Source organism: Harmonia axyridis, chromosome 5 (genome assembly GCF_914767665.1).
Source record: "Harmonia axyridis chromosome 5, icHarAxyr1.1, whole genome shotgun sequence".
Taxonomy (NCBI): Eukaryota; Metazoa; Arthropoda; class Insecta; order Coleoptera; family Coccinellidae; genus Harmonia; species Harmonia axyridis.
Window position 1 is genome coordinate 14,160,891 of NC_059505.1, and position 19,829 is coordinate 14,180,719.

The 19,829-nt window shown below is 33.3% G+C and overlaps 1 protein-coding gene across 2 annotated transcripts in view; it reads left to right on the forward strand.

The window, feature by feature from the left end:
* The first annotated feature begins 309 nt into the window (after nucleotides 1-309).
* LOC123680551 (protein phosphatase 1 regulatory subunit 14B) overlaps nucleotides 310-19,829 on the forward strand; it is a 28,237-nt gene continuing 8,717 nt past the window's right edge. The window contains exons 1-2 of one of the 2 annotated variants that reach the window (XM_045618503.1): nucleotides 310-532; nucleotides 15,648-15,929. In XM_045618503.1, the coding sequence (XP_045474459.1) occupies nucleotides 15,669-15,929 (261 nt within the window). In that variant the 5' untranslated portion in view covers nucleotides 310-532; nucleotides 15,648-15,668. The remainder of the gene's footprint in view (nucleotides 533-15,647; nucleotides 15,930-19,829) is intronic. The other variant, XM_045618502.1, reaches the window with a different exon arrangement.

Below are 19,829 nucleotides of genomic sequence, written 5' to 3' on the forward strand. Positions count from 1 at the left end.
TCTGAAAATAGCCGTCAATACCAGTCAACGTGTGGATGGATCGGTTTCTAGAAGCAGAAAAACTATTGCCGGGATTCATCTGGTTTTCCTTACGATTTCATTCAATTCCGCGAAATTCTGTACTACCTCGAATGCGCCATAATATCGTATAGGAATCGTTCAGCAGAGCGCAATAATTGATAGAAAGAAAGAACTAAATTCCACCTTTTCCAGATAACATCAGCCTGTCTACATCGTCACACGATTCTATCATCGGTCCTGGTCGTTTCTCACCGGGATTTACCGAATCCCGGTATCGCACATTGAGCACAGACAGAGAAGATTCACCGGTTAGTATTCCTTCCACCGATTCGTTCTCTGTAGTCCGTGAAAGTGAATACGCAGAGTTGGGCGTGTTGCTCTCCCGGTCTGCGCATTGTATTTTTATCGAACCCTCGTAGATAAGGACGTAAACTATAGTGTTATCAGTGAAAGTGTGGTTTGTTTTCAACAGATCAACTGTCTACAATAGAATTTCCACAATAATAGATAGGTATATCACGATTTTCTTTTTATTTTCATAGGAATATATTCTGTTCAATTTAATATTTGGAGCAAATGAATCTTAATACCTTTTTGTTCCGGAATGATTTCGTTTGCGGTTCAAGAAGCAGGAAATGATCGTTCAACCCAAAAGATCTTCATTCAAGTTCAGATTAACATCGAAGATATTACCACATCGAATATGTTAAAATGAATATGATAATAATTATTTGTGGCATTATGCATAGGTCATTCGAAATTATGTAGTTCCAATGAATACCCACACCTATTGAATAAAATATTGGGTTTAAATATATTCATCCATTGGGTTATGTACGAAAAGTAATATAGTAAATGAAAGAGTGAAATATTTGACTATAGTTCTCCCTACATTGTTATCATTAGAAATGTTTTCTACGCTCGTCATAAATGTAGAGGTTAATGCTGTGAATTAAGAAGATTCCTTTCAATTTATTTTATCATTTATACCCAGGCTGCTTGTCGATAAAGACTCAGTTTTTGTGATCTTCCAGAACATCATACCTATTTTCCGATTTAAAATTTGACATAATCTCGTCACAACGTCAATTTTCGTTCAGATTGATCAGTAATTTCTTTCAGACCTTTGGTATTTTTTATCTGGGGGCACTGACTCATTATAAATTCTGTTCTTGAAGACGAGTGCTCTCAGGTTCGATAAAATCCTGCTTACTTGATTTCTAAATCCGTCTTCGGTTCTTAGAATAGAAGCTTAAACGTACCTATCTCTATTAGCAAATCTTCGATATAGTATGGGCTCTAATATTCATCGGAATATGTATTATTTTTAATGAGAACAATCAGTTTTTTACTTAAATTCATGGATCATATTTTCTATAATTGGGGACCCCTTGCGGATCGATGATTGCGCCAAACGTATGTTATTGCGGATTTTGTGACGGAAATTGCCTCATTTCAAAGTCACTGATGAAGAATTCATGCTCAAATTTATTTTTTAACGCTTGACTGACCGATCATAATGACTAACTTTCGTTTAAAACCATCTTGGACAATTGTTCATCCACGGATTTGATTTACCGTTTCTTTAGGAAAATTGTTTCGATTGTTCTCTTTTAAATAATCTTCAATGAAAATAATATTAATAGTGATAAACTTCCACAATATTTTCAAGTGAACGTCGCTTATTTCGATATCGAACATCAAATTTCAAATAGGAAAAAGGTTGAACATGAATCAACCGGTTCATAGTAAATAATTGATGTAGAACTTTTATTTTCGATATCCAGAATTGTTATTGTTATGTATACCAGATGGACCACCTCATATACCTACGCGGATCTCATTTTGATGAAGTAAATGAAGATATTTTGATAATCTTTTTTTGTGATTTATATAGGCGAGTGTATAGCGTAGTTAGAAGCACAATTTAAAATTATTTCAGTGTTCGAAAGTAAAGAAAAATATCAAAAATATGAATTCTAAAACGGAATTGCAAGCTCAAATAATGATAAGTTTCTCCAGATCACTTTAACCTTAGAAGCACCATTTACGAGAAAATGGCGAAAAATTGAAAATATCTAGTTTTTCAATTGGCAATTAATGATGAAACCAGTTACGCTGCCGATACAAACAACGATTTTTTGAGTAGACATATTGGCTACTTCTATGTAGAAAAAAATGTCAACTCTGTACTATACAGAGTGAGCATAATTAATATTGAAACATTAAACTACAAATAATGGCCAAAGACTTCCTTATTTCAAAGGGCACTGAATTGTGTCATTCGCATCGAAAAATTGTCTGGTATGTTGTACCTACATACAACATACCAGACAATTTTTCGATGCGAATGACACAATGTTTCTTTCAAATTAGAACTAGAAAGGAAATATGATTTTGTTTTTAGGCAGAATTCAACATAATTCATATTAAAACAGAATACGAGTTGTAATATGAAAAATGCACTGTAGTGAGACTGGAAATCTGGCAGATACAGCATTGACTGCACTAAAATTTTGCGATGAGTCAATATACCCGAATGTTATCTTGGTACTATATTTGATCTCTGTAATGCCTGTAATGTGGCGAGTTCTGAGAGAAGTTTCTCATCATTGAAGAAATTGAAAACTTAGCTCAGATCAACTATTGTTCAGAAAAGATTGGCAGGTTTGGCCTTATTAAACATCCATAGGGAATTTGATCTCGATATCGATTCTATGGTGCGAATATGAAGAGGAGATTCTTCGAATTGGTACTATAAAAAACAGAAAGGACAAATCGAGGAACAAACTATAATAAGAGTAATTGTTTTCGAGTCTTTTATTTGTAGGCATGTTATATTTATGATCATAAATTTATTAAATTTATCGCTTATCGGTTTCAAAACCTTCCTTCTTGTGTATATACGTTTTGTAAATATATATTTTTAATGAAATAAATTGAGTGTACATGAGGCAATTTATTTTCGATTAACCCTTCTCCAAGAAAAAAAAGATCTACGCCTTGATCACCTCTTTCCAAGGGAAATCCGAATAAAGGATCAATAATTAAACCTCGAATTAAACATACTCAAGAATCGAAGAGGTCAACACACCTGATGAGTGGGAGTTTCAGTGACCATAAGAAGTTATATTCGCGAAGTTCATCAGTATCATCTGGGTGCAAGGCAACTGGAAATCATCAGCATTCAGTGTCTTGAGTTTACGCGATTTTCACTTTCAAGTATGTAGGTAGACCCTTGCAAGTTCGATGGGAAGAACTAAATGCCTAAAGTGCCTACGAGTCTGCGAGTCTGCTCAATCTGGAGATAATTTACTGAATTTTTTTCAACAATTTTTTCAAAAATGGTATCACATTATTCGAATCATCGCTCTTCATTCAAAGATTGAGTTCTATCATGAATAATGTTTCACAAAGTGTCCTTTTTGGTATAATAGAGATGAACTTGTAGTTGTAGAGGAAAAAAAATGTTAAGTGCTCAGTGTCTCGAAGCATTGGTGAAAAATGGACAGTCTATTGTATTGTTTGCAGTATTATGGTTACGGTTGGTGAAACAAGATTCTGTGTTCAAATATACCTTGTTCTGAATACATTGATCTGTTCTTTGGAAGAATGTTTATTGTTTAGAATCCTGTTATTGAATGTTGATTTTATTTTCTTATGTGGTTACCTAAACATCGCATTAAATTAATTATGACAGAAATAAACTTTTTGTTGTTGTTTCGTTTGATTTCTTGGTCTCATAAAAAGTCTTTTAGTTTATGTGTTGATGTTCTGCATACTGCCTTCTTTATTTTTTGGGAATTGTGTCAATGCTGCTTTTTGGATGGCAGCTGTTTTGATTTTTTCATCAAAGCTTTATTTTGCGCTGCATGTTATTTATATATGTATATGGGATGTATACATGAAGCTATAATGAAAGAGTACATTACTCGCTACATTAGGATTGAACAAGCATATATGTATCTTCTTCTTCTTCTTCTTTAAGCTAGGGAGTTCCCTGTTTGCTTGGCCTTGGTCTACTCTATTTATTCATCCATTCAAACTTGGTCTATTCTGCAGATGAGGAAAACCATATATGTATGTTGTGGTTTATTTTGAGAATTTTTCTGTTTCTCATCATGAACTTAGTTGTTCAGTCTTTCTTTATTATTTGAGGATTAGTTCGTCAACTCTGCTTTATTCCACATTCTTGAATGTGCCGTAGCCATATATTTGAGAGATTAGAGTTCTCCTGTTTTTCCCCTTAGCTTTTCAATTATAAGCTGAGAAATTAATTCACGATATTGTTAAAGATCCCACAGACGAATAACTTAGTGTAATTTATATTTTGGAAGGTATTCCCCAAGAAAATAATTTCTTTTTCGTGTTATGCACTTGTTTAATCGTTCCTAACTCATTCATCAAACCAGCATATTCTGTTGATTTTGCGAACATATCTATACACATCCGGATATGGAAAGAAAAGAATGGCAGTTTTCGAAGAGTGAATTTGCCCAACAAGTTAAAACTCCTCAGAAAGAACTCAAAAAGGTGAGGTATGAGATCAGACTGTTGGGTGCCATCACGAAGGCTTGTTCAAAAACTTTTGAGGAAATAATATCCAAGATAAAAAACGAAATTCAAAGAATTAAATGGAAGCCCTCAAAGAATAAAATAATGGTTTCTGCATTGGAACTTGGTAATTCTGATCGACCAGGTTGTGTTATAGAGAGGTCCAATGCTCTTTTGTACATAAATCCATGAAAAATGTTAATTGTGATTGGTGAAGAATTTTCTGTAGATCAACTCAAGAACCAGACTGAACTGTACCTGGACAGGAAATAGTTAACTTCGCACCTACTCATCCGGTCCCTATAGTAAACAGATGATAATAATAGTAAACTATGATCCCCACAATGAAAGTGCTCAAAAAATTTTAGACACAAACAAAACTTGAGTGTGTACTCTGAACGTCTGAGAAGATACTACAAGAGCTATATAGGTAAACGACATGATCTTTGAAAACTCCGAAAAGAAATATTAGAATGCTGAATGAACAAACGTCATCAAAATCAGGAAGTTCGCCAATCGCCGAGATACAGATAATTTTTGGACCGATCAACTGTTAATACCGACCCCTTATAATCTCCAAGCGAATTGGATAAGAAGGGAAGAGAAATCATGTGCGACGATGGAAAATATACCGCATAATATGGTAACGTCTAAAGAACTATAGGAAATATAGAAGGGCTCTCACAATTGGAAATCCCCAGACCCTCATGGAATTCACAGCTTCTGGTTGAAGAAGTTTTGGTGTCTGTCTGCAGACTGCAGAAATAGAAAAACCTAGTTGATTACAGGATAATTGCATTTTACTGCGATGTTTTCATATTCTTCATGATCCATATGAAAGATTTAATGCAAATTGTGATCTCTATCATAAAACAAATCAAAGAACACCTCAACACACTAATTTTCAAGTTATTCCTGTGTTTGTTTTGTGATAGACATCCCAATTCGCAATTATTCTATTTTCTTGGTTCACTCCAAGAACACTCGAAGTAATTAGTAAGAACAACAACTCATACAAGGAAATGACGAACGATCAATTTAATGTTGAATTGAAACAGCTGTACACAAAATATCGAAATAACAGAAGCTGATTCGAACCCTAAAATAGATTACATGAATGTTTTCATCAAGAGCAATACTTTGAAAACGAAGTCCCTTGGATAATCTATGTGGCAGATTCAAACCTGAAACGGAAATAAGCGCGATCATCATTATTTAAGCACGGGAAATAGCAAAAAGGAAACAGATTATGGAGGAGTTTAAGAGGTGCTACACTGCTACAGCGAAATAGAAATCAAACTAGCAGAGGCTATCCAATTGAAACTAATTTATCATATCATTAACGCATGAAAAATGATTTGAATCATGGGATGTATTGATCCGCATATCAGTTGACGTAGTGTAAAGTGCATCTGATAATCTCCATGTGCAATCTACATAAAAAGTTCTCGAATAACATGCTAACAGATTGCGCATTTCATCGTTATTTTCAACGGTAAAACCCGGATGTTCCTGAAAATATCGAGTAAAAATAATAGGTCGTCTAGACTACCCACGTAATTCCTGGAATTTGGACACAATTCAAGTATGTCATGAATCTGTAGGATGTCGGTATGCGTCGACTTGGCTGATCAATACTTTCTTCAACATTCGAAAACAAAAAGGACACGACATTCTCCGAATGGTCCAAATCTATTCCGAAAGTTTGAAAAAAAAAACAATCTCGCTGAAATATTGTATTTCTAGATTTAGAACAATAAGTTATGGTACCAGTAAATACTCCAGTTACCCGTCGTAGATCTACCTATTTAGTAGATCGATGTAATCGTAAGTCAGCTCATCTACCTATCCTGCTTGAATATCTGTATAACAGCATTATTTTCAATTTTATGTTGTTCCCTATAAGTTCTACATTGTGATACTATCTCTGTGTTTCTTTGAAAATGAAAAAAAAATAATGAAAATATTAAGATTATTAAGATTTAATTACCGAATGAATTAGTGAGTTCGTTTCAGTTCGAAAATCTTGGAAAATTCTTATTTGTCGAAAAAAAACCAACACGCTTTTGAAATAAAGTATTCTACATTATCATATCCGCATAACAACATAATATAAAAGTATTGGTATTATCTTGACATTATCTACACCTACGTGGTATATGCTCCACAAATTTATTGTTATATTTGTATGTTGTGGAGGATCAAATAAAGGATTATTATTTTTATTACCTGCTGTGACAATGAAACAAAATACGCATTATCAATCCAAATTTGACGTATCTTGTCTTAAGTAGGCCGCTTCTGAAATGACACACTTAGCTAATCAAACTATTAATATAATTTCTTGAATGCATATTTAGGAATCAACTACCCCGTCAACTACTATGAACGATTTGTCTTCTGTTGATTGAAAACAGTGGTAATTTGGTTTCCTCTTCATAAATTTGGTCTTGAGGAATTGAGGATGACATTTTGCGTGTATATTTATTCAATTTATACAATTTATTCAAGCTTCGCGTAAAATTTCATGTTGATCGCTCAATCAAAACCATAAAAATTTGGGAGGAATGTAGAAAAAACTAAAATTTCAGTGACAAAAGATCTAACTATGTTGAGATTCTGGAAGTGAACAGAAGATAACAATTTCAGGTTTTATTTTTTTTTAATTCTATAAAAAAAATGTCTTTCTTATAAAAATATTACTTCCTGTATTCAAATTTCAGTTGAATATCTTTTGTTTTACAGATGCTACGAGAATGAATCTTTAAGAAAACAAACTTTAACACTCTGTATCTCGAAAACAAAGCGGGCCATGTATACAGAACTTCTACTTAAAATTATCTGGGCAATCTCTCTTTTTTATTTGTACTTCTCATTTAGGAACATCCTGTATAATTATTAATTTGAAATCGATACGTTATATGTTGAATTATTTCTTTCGTTGGATATCATTTTCATTGAATCATTTATAATGTTTGCAGTATTTTCTCGTTGATATCATTTGATCTTAGATGGCATAGAAAGAAGCATTCCGTTTCGGACTACATTCCATCTGATGTGAGCCAATATTTGGACGCTGTAATATCAACATGATCTTGGATCTTCGCGTTAGATTGTCTTCCAAGTGGAAGCTTCTTTTCCACATCTGGTGATCGTATGAAATATGTTTTTATTATACATAGTTGTAAAGGTGTTGATTCATTCTGCTCCAAACATTGATATACTTGCTTGGTCTTTGAAATGTTTTCGTTTGTTTTTAATTTGTCATTAAATATTTCTTTAGTTCAACAACAGTTTATCAATAGGACGTTGATTTCTTTATTTCTTGGAAGTGTTGTACGCTCAATCTTGCTTTGCGGCTGACACCCCAAGCAGAATCATAAAATACTTATAGGATCTCCTCCTAATTGGAATTTGGTTAGTAGGTACTTAAGCTTGCCTTGGTGTGTTAGATATTCGTTTTCCAATTGGACAACGCATACTTCTGAAGGTTCATTATAATTGGTAAACAATAAGTTTCTAGTTCTATAGTCATGGTAGCTGTATAATTTTCTTTGGCATACATCATACACTGGAAAATATAAATACAAGGAAGCGATAAAATTCTATTCTGGATGAAAACTGGCTGACAATGTGTGCGTGGGCCCAAGTTAAATATTAGACGTATAATCATGTTTTGCGCGAGGAAAGTTTTGTAAACATCATGAGTTACCCCATAAAAGAAGTTTATGCACTAAATAAGTGACTGAACACAAGCCTATAGTAAACATTCATCAGTATGAGTCTAGAAGCTGAGAACAGCGAATTTGTAACTCTACTGATGACATTCAGTGAATTAGATAATTTTTTACAAAGACATCAACATGTATGGTCCAGCTCAACACTCTGTCCTTATGAATTACTAGGAATTTGGTAAACTCGGATGTGGTTATAATATTCAGATATCGAATTGTTCGAGAACCGTTCTCGTAGTTTCCGAGGTCGTAATAAATTCAAATTGTCCTATTTTCATTTACCACTCGATTTATCATCAATCCATTTGACCGATTCTACTTCACGAATTCCTCATCAAGAACTAAACAAGTACCATGGAGCTCCTCAAAACTCCGGTCAAACACCATCACCGAACTATCATCTGCAAATGGTGTTGAAATGAATCGGGAGATCATTAATAAATCACAAAAACAACAATGGTCCCAGGACGGAGTTCTGGGGGACCCCAAGGCCCATCTTGTGGCTCGTGAAGTGGCACCATCAATTTTTGCATACATGAGAAATTTACTAAGCCAATCTAGGGGTATACCTCTCAAACCTAAAATATAACAATTATCTAGTATGAACTGAAAAAATCAAAAGCATAAGATTTAGATACTCCTTCGTTCAAAAAAGCTATGAATTTTTAATTAGAACCACTCTCTCGAGATCTGATAAAGTATATCATTTGATTCATTTTTCCTTTATTTACATCATACTCAAATCTGAAAGAAGTTTATACGTTTTCTACTATAGCAACGTCCTACGACTCATATTACCACCCTCTTGAGACTCAACAAAACCGAATTTACTGGTTTTAAGTGCTAAATTTACACTTTACATTCGTTCTTTAGAGCATTACAAAGAAGTTATACAATTTTGCTGAGTTCATGTACATTAGTTTTTGTCATAGAATAGGTATAATTTATTTCTTAGACATTACATTTTCTCCATTCTAAGATATATCATTCGTTTTTTCCCTCTGCACAATACAAGTTTTGAAAACAATAAGCGTTACTACAAGATTTACAAAAGTTTTGATTTGTTTTACTGAAAACTAACTGTAAACGGCTGTAATTACCAACTCAAAGCCTGACAAAAAATAGGCGGTATTTTATTCAATGGCATTCTTCTTCATACAACATATACTAAAATCAGAGAACGGTTCTTTTTCATTCCAAAATGTTAAGTATTTCACCGATGTACAAACTATACTAAAAGTAGAAAACGATTCCATTCCATCTAGAAACTAACCCTATAACCACTCTGAAACATTTTCTAATAATTTCATATAGAGAAGAACTATATTATTTATCTGCAGGATTTGAATAATGAATTACACGAAACTTCCATGATAAAAAGCATCAATATATCAGTTTTTGCTGGCATCAATTTTTTGCCTTGGACAGTGCTTGTGGGTGTCGATAACTTCACACTGGTTTTATCATGACTCACCTCGAATTTTTATATCAAATTTTATCAGAACAGTGGAACGTGAGATATTGTTCAATGTATTCGTGTTATTTCAGTGATAAAATCTGTATACTCGCAACTGTCGTTAGATGTATAAACTTTAGTTATTTAATCAGTAAACTTAACTGGAAAAATTATCTTAAGAGTATGTATGCAAATTCAAACTTTATAAAAATTACTAAATATTTAACTTTTGAGCCGGGATTGGCCTCAAACAATAAGGTTCCATTAGCTGATGACAAATTCCTGGTGAAATTCAAGAATGTTCGTCCGTATTCACGGTTATCAACTTCATTCGACAGAGATGAAAATTTGCATTTGTATGTAGAATAATAATTTTATGCCTGATGGTGCATAATTTCACTTGGATCGCTCAACCAGAACCATAGAAAATTCCGATGTCCGAGAAAAATTACCTGATATTTCCGTGACCACAAAACCGACGAGGTAGAGATTTTCGGTGTTGATGTGAAATAAAAATTTCATGCAAAATTTCAAGCTGATCACATCATGAAAACAATAAAAAATTCCAGAAGAATATTTAATTATTGATTGAAGATCCAAGTGGATTGAAAGTTTGAGTGTATATTATAAAATGACCATTTCCTGTACGTCAGTACGTAGGAAATTCAAGCAGAATATTCTAAGAAAAAAACTTTTATTTCAGTGACGACAGTTTCGACTGTAGCTATGTTTCAATTCTCTGAATTTTCCCTTTTTGTCACTTTTCCATTACAGGACGGAATTGTGATGATGATCTTGGAATAGTATATTCCAGTTTGTATATCTTGGGCTTCTTACATTTGCTATACTCTATTCTGTTTTTCTTCATCTTAACACTAATAATATTAATAAGAGGAACGAAAATCGCCTTTTAACTGATGCATTTGTTTTGATGCCAATATTCGTCACTCCTTGTCTGACGGGACACTATAGCAGTAGCGTAACATAATTTGATTAATTTCGAAATTATCAATTCATGCTCAAAAATAGTTTACAATTTGATTTATTCATAAAAATTCTTTCATGTTTCAAAAGACACAATGTTTTTCTCAGTTTAATGATTTAGCTATTGTGAAGTTATGAGAAAAGGATTCCTGATAAAGCATTCAACAATCAAATCAGGATTCTCCAGGCCTATGACGTGCACACACAATCGGCTAGCTCGATTGTGATTGGTGACCATAAACTTCCATCTTTCTTGTATTCGGGATCGATCACAAATGTTACCTTTCCGTTCCTTGTATTTATATTCTTTATTTTCTTCAGTTCTTCATGAATCTGTGAATGGTTAGAAAAGAGGTTATGATATGTGTGCTGTAGATTACACCTAAGATATCTAAAATACTGGTGTGTTCACTGATAAGATTTTGTTTAAGATAATTTTAGCGACTCGGTTCGGCATGGGTACCTTTTCCGTCTTCCTCTTCAAGGTGGCGCTATACAATGAATTGCCCCATCATCATTTTAAAATTTTAATTTTTGTTCTGTCAAAAAAAATGATTTTGTTATTATTGTTGATTTAACCTCAAAACACGACATTGACAAAAAGACGACGTGAGCGCCATAAGAAGTGATGCGGAAATCAAGTGAAAAGGAACCAATACCATTAAAATCATAGCAGGCAGAACCCAGCACCCTCCAAAAGTCGCCAATTCAGTCTTGAGGTTTTTCAAGATTAAGTGGGCACAGTATTTTAAACATCTAAATTGAACCTCAATTGTGTTGTGAGCGGTCCCTATCCCATTGACACTGATACTTCAATAAACAAAATGTAGATGTTAATTGATTTAAACATTAAATTTATTTTCAGGAAGTAATTTAATTTCAATTCATTCCGAATTACAGAGGAATTTTCGCAGTATTATGATTTTGTTGACTCTATTCTAAGACACCACTGTTTACATAGTGACAGGGCCCCCGCAACCGCGCGTTCAACGCGTGCACCGCACGCGGGCGCCACTCTTAAGGGGCGCCAAAATCTCTTATAGACCGCATGAAAATCCGAAAGACCAAAGGTTTTTGAAAAAAAAATTTTTTATTTTTTCAACAATTTTAAACGTTCAAAGACATCTTTTACACATCCAAACAAGTTCCCGAACGTCACAATCCCTATAAAATAACCTAGGCCACAGATTGCAATTATACGATTCTTTTCGAGTAAACAAATCATAAATAATCATCCCTTTGTCGGTACGGGATTTCTTTATGGACCACCTTGCACCGGACGGCGGGCACCATTTCTTCGATCATCACTAAAAGGCATATGGTACCCATAAACAATCATAAATACCGAAGCGATAGCTTTTAGCCAGGGGAATTACTGAAACTTTCGCCACCATCTGTAGGAAAAATACTACATGTTACAGAGAATTTCTGAAACTACCGATATCTGCTTGCTATGCTATAATAGCAGAAACCTATCCAAAGAATAGTTATTTTTTTTCGAAACGTTTAGGGGTTGAAGTCAAGACGCAAAAAATTAAAATACTCAGATAATTGGAAATATTTGTATTTTGTGTAATTGTGGTTTGTTTTACTGTTTCTTGTTGTGATTAAATTAAATTTTATGAAATGGTAAGTACCTATCCACATACAGTATTAGCATTTCTATTAGTCTATAAAATTCGATTTTTTTTTTCTGTTTAAAATGGTGCACATCCTAAATTAGCCCATACCTATATACTATATTAATATTTTTATTTGCTTCAAATAGGGAAGTATTGTTTGTAATCGTGAAAAAATTGAATCGACTTTGATATTTTGAATTTGTTACCTGGGGCCACCATCATAATATACTTAATTTTTTTTTAATATGCACCCTAGATCTGTATTATTTATTTGATGTTCGTAGCCGTTTGACATTCTAAAAAAATTATATTTCACCTTTGCCAAAAATTAATTATTATAACAGGAACAGGGTATGTGCTTCAGATCGGTCTTAACTTATTATTAATATTAACTCCGTTTAGGTTTAAAGGCTCGGATTTAAGGTTTAAATTCATAAAAATGAAAACATACGGGTTATTCTCAAAGGAATGGCGCAAAGTAAATCATGGGTAATGTCCTTACCAATTTTGGATCAAGTTTTTCTTAAATTCTAGGAGCCATACCAGAGAAAACGACTTTCTGGTGCAAAATTTCGAGAGCAAAAAAAAGCTAGACTTCAACAAAGGCAGAAGATGGCTGGGAGTATGGAATAATATTTAATGATTATTAATAATAATATTAATATTTTAATATAATATTATGAATAATTTAAAGAAGAATAAAGCTCAGGTTTTGAAAACTCTGTAGTTTCATTACAAAATTAAAATAAAATGCGGTTTTGATCGAATGCTTGAATAAAATAGGTAATGAAACATTTAAAAAATGTATTATGCAACAACTGACAGCATAAAGTTCTTAAGGCATTCAATAAAGGTTGCTGATAGTTTTTTTAACCCTTCTACAAATAAATTCCTAAAAATAACTGAAACATTTTTTGCCGATTATCCTACGATGTTTTTCTCCACTTCCCCCCTTTTTGGGGCGCCAAAATATTTTCGGCACGCGGGCGTTGATGACCCTTGCGGGGGCCCTGCATAGTGAAATAGTATAATATTGAAATAGTTATCTACTTGACTGTTGTAAGCACTGGTTTAGAAAATGCTAATGCTTATGCATCTTGTTTGACAATTACCATTACCATATGACCAACAAAAATTCATCACGACAACACCATATGATGAGAGTCGGGATAGAAAAACATAAAAATGATGCACTGACAATATTTTTCGAAAATCTGACGAATGTCGCATCTCTAATAACGTTTTTGGCATATGTATATGATTCCTGTTCCGTGAACAGTTATTCGAATCAATAGAAACCATACTGGAAAATACGCTGACCGCTTCGAAGGTTATACAAGAATCTAATTATAACAACTATTTCGGAAACTTACTTGAAAATATAAATAACCAATATGTATATCATTTCGAAGAAATGTAAGAGGAAGTTATTAGACGAATAATATTTTTTAAATTTGGGAGTAAACAGTCGCTAGAATTTCTCTATACAATAAATGTAACCAAATATTGAATGAAAGAATGTAAAAATTTATTTAACACGACACCTGTTTCATAAACTTTATGTTGCCTTCATCAGGCGAGTATGATTACCAAATGTAACCACAATCATATGTGAAAAATTAATTTCTGGCTTTCTCCACAAATCTACATGGTGATTTTTACAAGTGATGTAAATTCTTCAACAATAGTTAAAGTCACACTAATATCTAAAATAGAAGGTTGTTGACACATGTTGAGAGGAAGAGAGCGAGATATTAATTGTTTAGGCATACCAGGCCCGGACTCATGAATCTTCAATTTACTAATTCAAGGTGAATTGAATTTCACCTTGTTTGTCGAATTTCAAATTATCCTTTCGCTGTTCCACCCACAATTTCTCATGAATTTTCGAATTTACAAACTGATTATAGTGTGGATAGCTCAGCACATCAGGTAGAATGTTTGTAAAAGTCAAAATCAATCTCCAAAAAAATGAGACCTTATCACTCACTTTATTACTGTTTCAATAAATTTTTTTCAATTATGAACCTAAAAATAATAACGCCCCTGAAATTTTTACGTTTTGGAATATGTTGAATTTAAATATCGAATAAACAAATTCTTCCGTCCGACCTTCAATGGTTTTCTCGGGAACTTAAAGTACTGTTTGCATGAAATTAGGTACCAAACTCGATTCATAGTAATGTATACAGAGGAAATCACAAAAAAAAATTCATGGAAAAATATTTTTAAATAAACTTAAATTTTTGATTAAGAACACGTTCTTTTACTTAGACACATGGAAACATCAAATTGCAAAAATATACATAGGTGCTAAAATTATTGGTTTCCGGAATGTTCCATTTGCTAAATATCCAAAATGGAACAGCATGTGTCATCTACCTTTAAATTCATTCGTATTGCTAGTGTCGGTTTCACTTGAACGAGTTTTGAAAACTTAATGGAACGCAATCTCATCTAACTGAAAATAACATATGCTCCCTCTATCTATGTTTATTAAAACATAGATTTAGGGAGCATATGACATATGTTCCCTCTATGTTTATTAAAACATAGATAGAGGGAGCATATTTCATTTTCAGTAAGCAAATTTTATCTCCAACAAAGGCCCATTAATATTTATGAAGTAATCTTTACAGATAGCATTGATATAGTTCAAATATTGAATGAATTTTTGGAATGTTCAGATATTAAAATATAAGCAATATTTGTAAAATAGGTAAAATAGAAATTTAAAATGGATTCAACAGATTAATGAAAGATATAAAAGAATCTTGTTTATACAGTAGATACCTACTAACATTGGATGTTTGATTCCTCATATGAAAATAACCCAACCTTATCCTTTATTCTCTTTGGATTTTTGAGGGTGGGAAAGTCAGAGAAAATAAGAAATCAATCAAACACAGAGTAAGCTACCAATCTGGGTACATGCTAAATGCGAACCCATTAAATCACCAATAAGTGATTTGAGAAGAAGAAGAAGAAATCTCCAACATGAACTATCAAATTTGACATAAGGGGCTCGAAAATGACAGAATATTTCACTCAGTTCCATAGACATATACTGCTCCACAAAAGTTAAGGAAGTTCAGAGCTTTTGGGATTATTTCAAAAGTTTCCATTTTTTGTTTTGTTATTCTATGGCAATTATCAAATGTACAGATGTCGTAAACATCACTAATCAAATTATTCGATATTGACAAAAAACAATTACTTTATCATACAAAAATTAAGAGAAAAAACATATCTTAATTCAAATTAATTGATTTTCAGGCACCTCCAGATATAAACAGTATGGAGTGTGGAGTTACGGGGGGCTACACCAATGGTTCCAGTGCAGGTGCTGGAGGTGGTATTCTAGCAGATGTAAGATCGGAAAGATCTCCCGCTAAGACAGGACTCCACGTCAATTTCAAAGACAAGGGAGAAATCAAAGAAAGACGAGAAAAATTTCTCACTGCCAAATATGGACATCACCAAATGAGCCTTATAAGAAAACGACTCGCAGTTGAGATGTGGCTGTACGAAGAACTGAAAAAATTGTATGAAACTTCGGTAAGTTCCATCATTTTATCAGATTTACTAATTTCTTACTGCGAAGTGAACATCTAATCAATGATTCCTAAATTACATACCTACCTAATTATAAATTAACAACAACTAATTTCTCAGAAGTGTGTTCAAATTATGCCAGGGTTCAATAATCTAATATTAGATTAGAAATTATCAGACTAAAAAATTCAAATCTATTACTTAATGACTAACAATTTACAATAGAATGCATTCTATTATTTTATTCACAATAGAGAATATAATCTAATTGAAAGTTTTTGTTCGCAATGTCCACTAATGGCCAAGTAGAAATGACCATTATAAAATTAAGATCATAGTAGTGGCTTAGACAGATAGCGGTTGATAAAGTTTCATCAAATTTGAAAGAATTGAGGGGTGTAGGAAAATTCCATTCGGGAATCTCTTTGTAGTGACTCTGTCTGCTCACAGATGGCGCTATGGGTTTCGCGTCACACTACTTCGGCCCCGGCGGATTTAAAGCGGTCGTTGCAACACAACAGAGAACAGGGTCACCTCTCCACGATGGTGTGAGATTTTGTCCTTGGGGACAAAATTCACATGTTGGCATGAACTATCAAATTTGACATAAGGAGGGATAAAAACACATATCAGTGATGCGATATTTCACTCAATTCGCGGATTTCCCCAAAGAGAAAACACTTCTTTTGTCCCATAGTGAATCAAAGTTTCATATCAACTCAAAATATATTGAGATGGAAACCTAAATATATCAGAAAACAAAATTCCAGCTCGCCAAACAACGTGAAACAACCGATGACATTAGTAGCGCAATAGTTGCAAATGTAAGGATATCAGCTGGTAGAAACAGAAAATAATAAATATTCTGCTCACTATCAATTCTACAATTAGGGAAAATATCGAATTCTAAATATTCGAATTTGCATATTCAATCGGGAATCACTCAAATAAATATAATGCATTCAATATAATTTACATTCGTAATGATATAGTCAAATTGTGGATTTGAAAATATATCAGAATCCGACGTCATCTAACCATGTTATATATTATATAATATTTGACTAAAATTTTGTGCAACATAGTCCTACAAGTATTTCGTATTTTTCGCAATTACTGGCGAAATAATAGGGTTTTCCAATGAGAGGTTTCAATTTTATTAAAAAAAAACTAGTATATTTTGGAACAAATCATTGAATGTGGATGTTTATTTCATTGTGAAAAGGACGGAATGTGGCTCCTAACAAAAAAGTCTAAAGATGCTAAATCACAAGATCTCGGTGGCCAATTGTGATCATCTCTACGAGAAAAACAACGCGAAACTTTTCTTGCAAAATTGCAATTGTTTCATTGCTTGGTGTGGCACATAGCGCCGTTTTGTTGAAAACAAACGTCATCCGCATCAATATCTTTCAATTCCGACCATAAAAAATTATTAATCATAGCTCGGTAGCGCAATATATTCCCAAGATCGACAAGCCTGGCTTTTCGTCAACAATATGGGCTACAGCATCAATATTTTCAATTGTTCTTGAGCGACGCACCATGGTTTCGATTTTTCAGTGTTTCACATCACTAACTTGTCCCAACATCTCAAATTTTTTCACCAGTTTCGCTGCTTCACAACAACCCTAAATTGCTATAATTTCGCGAACTGTGACTGAAAAAACGCCATCATTTTTGTAGCGAATTTTAACAATTTAATTCTCTGTTGACGCGTGTATCGCTCAATTTTTTGTAATAGCGTATTTTTAATTGTCGAATGTCAAAATATGATACCCTCAGAAGTGATAGCTGTCCAGATAGCGGGCTATTCAAAATGAAACCTCTGATTGGAAAACTCTTCACTTTCCAATAACACTTGCGAAATATTTTACTTATCTTCACTAGTTATGAAAAGTAAAACGTTTCAAAACGACAATGAGTTCTGAAAACTATCTCTTTATATTTCAAAATTAAAAAAATATTATTGTGCAATTTTTGCATCATACAAATTGGACTTGTTCGCGAAATGATATACATATAGCTATAATTGTTCTCTACATTGTCTTTTTTGGCTAAACCACTGCTCTGAAATTATTGACTAGGACAAGCCCTTTGACATGAGGTATCATTCGACACCAGTTCCCATTTCAAATTCTTGAGGTTGTAGCTCCCCCTCATATGGGGGTTGCATTTTCAAACATCCATCCATTAACATGTGTCCCCCACGATCATCACTGAACGTATTCATGTAAATTCCGCTATTTATTATATTATGTGAAATATAATTGGGACACCCTGTATAACGTTTAACAAGTTTCATTCCATACAGGATTCCAATAATACCAAACTCATGCCCAAACTACTCTAATTAAAATAAAACTGCAATCTTCATTCGAAATCAAATGAGATTCCTTGTAAACTCAAGACATTCATCTCTACCAATGAGTCAACGTCGGAATCTCAACAGGTGATTCATTCAAAAAATACCGTTCGTTGAAAGTTCGATGTGTGAAGATTGGAAATATTTATTTTCTTTTGTGGTGATTCAGTACCTCTAGACTGAAAAAAAAATAACAGAGGAAGTGTATGAATTAAATCCAAAATGAATATGCAATGACTAGAGGAGGATGGAATAACTTAATTTCGAATCTGTGGGAACTTTCATTGTTTAACTTTGTTTGATATTTAATTTCTCCCAGCTCCCAGAACAATACATGGTGGAAGTGCCTATGGAGCAGGTAGTAACATACAATTTGTGAAAGAAGATATTCAAGTAGGTAGCAGGTCTCAACCGTCTACTTGATCAAATTCCTTTCGCATGAGTATAGGTACTCTTAGTCATATGAGATCATTTTATAGCGATTACAACGACCTTTGAGAACCGTGAATGGTTTGAAATTGAGTCTTCAACTTATTGTGTTCCGGGTGAGATTACACGATGCTTAATGCCGAGAAAAATGAGCTGGGCGTATGCCAGGATCGCATCCAGCAAAATAATGATCTATACATTAACCCTTCAGCTACCAGACCTATTTCATTTCTGAAAAAAAATTATCCATAATTATGGACACCAGTATCGAAAGGGTTAAATAAAGCAAAAAAAATGTGTCTTCATACATTAAGCGGGAATACCACTACGTGGCTGTTCAGTTCAAAACGAAATTAGAGATATTTCTTCTTACAAATCACCGAGTTTTATGGGGCTTTCAGATAATTTCCTTGAACAATAATCTACATGGAAGAAAGTGAATATTTTTAATTTGCGAATGAAAAAAATTTGCTAACTTTTCGTTTTTCGCAAAAAATTGATATGTACCGGGTTTTTCACCATAATTTGACCCCCCCCTTCAACTTTATTACTGAAAGAGGTACAAAAAAAACGTTTTCTACAAAAGTTTAGTTTTACGAAATCGACTAGTGTTTTTCAAAATGATTTCACAAAATGAAATATATACAGAGTGGGCAACATATCGATTGCAACTCAATTTTTTCAAATGGAACACTCTGTATATTTTTCTATATTTGACTAGCTCTTTTTTCCCTGATTTGGAAAATATAACATATGTTCGCTCTATCTCTCTTATTCTGAGTACCACAGAGTTTCAAATTTCAAGAATCACCTGGCATGCTCAGTAATCTGTTGTCAATTGGTAGGCTGCGATAACTCAAAATGCCCTTTCTTGAGTTGACAACGATATGACATACGTTTTTCACTATAAATTGGGATTGGATGCAACTCCATATATTCTCTCCTTGTAGCTTTCTTATTTTTATTGTTCTCCACATAAAGTGAAAATATTTCAAATTTTTCCGCTTCTGTGTAGTGCATATGCGATGAATAGTTCCATTCAATGACAAACGTATATCATATATAGTTGCCAATGAGATAACTCAAAAAAGGGCATTTTGAGTTATCGC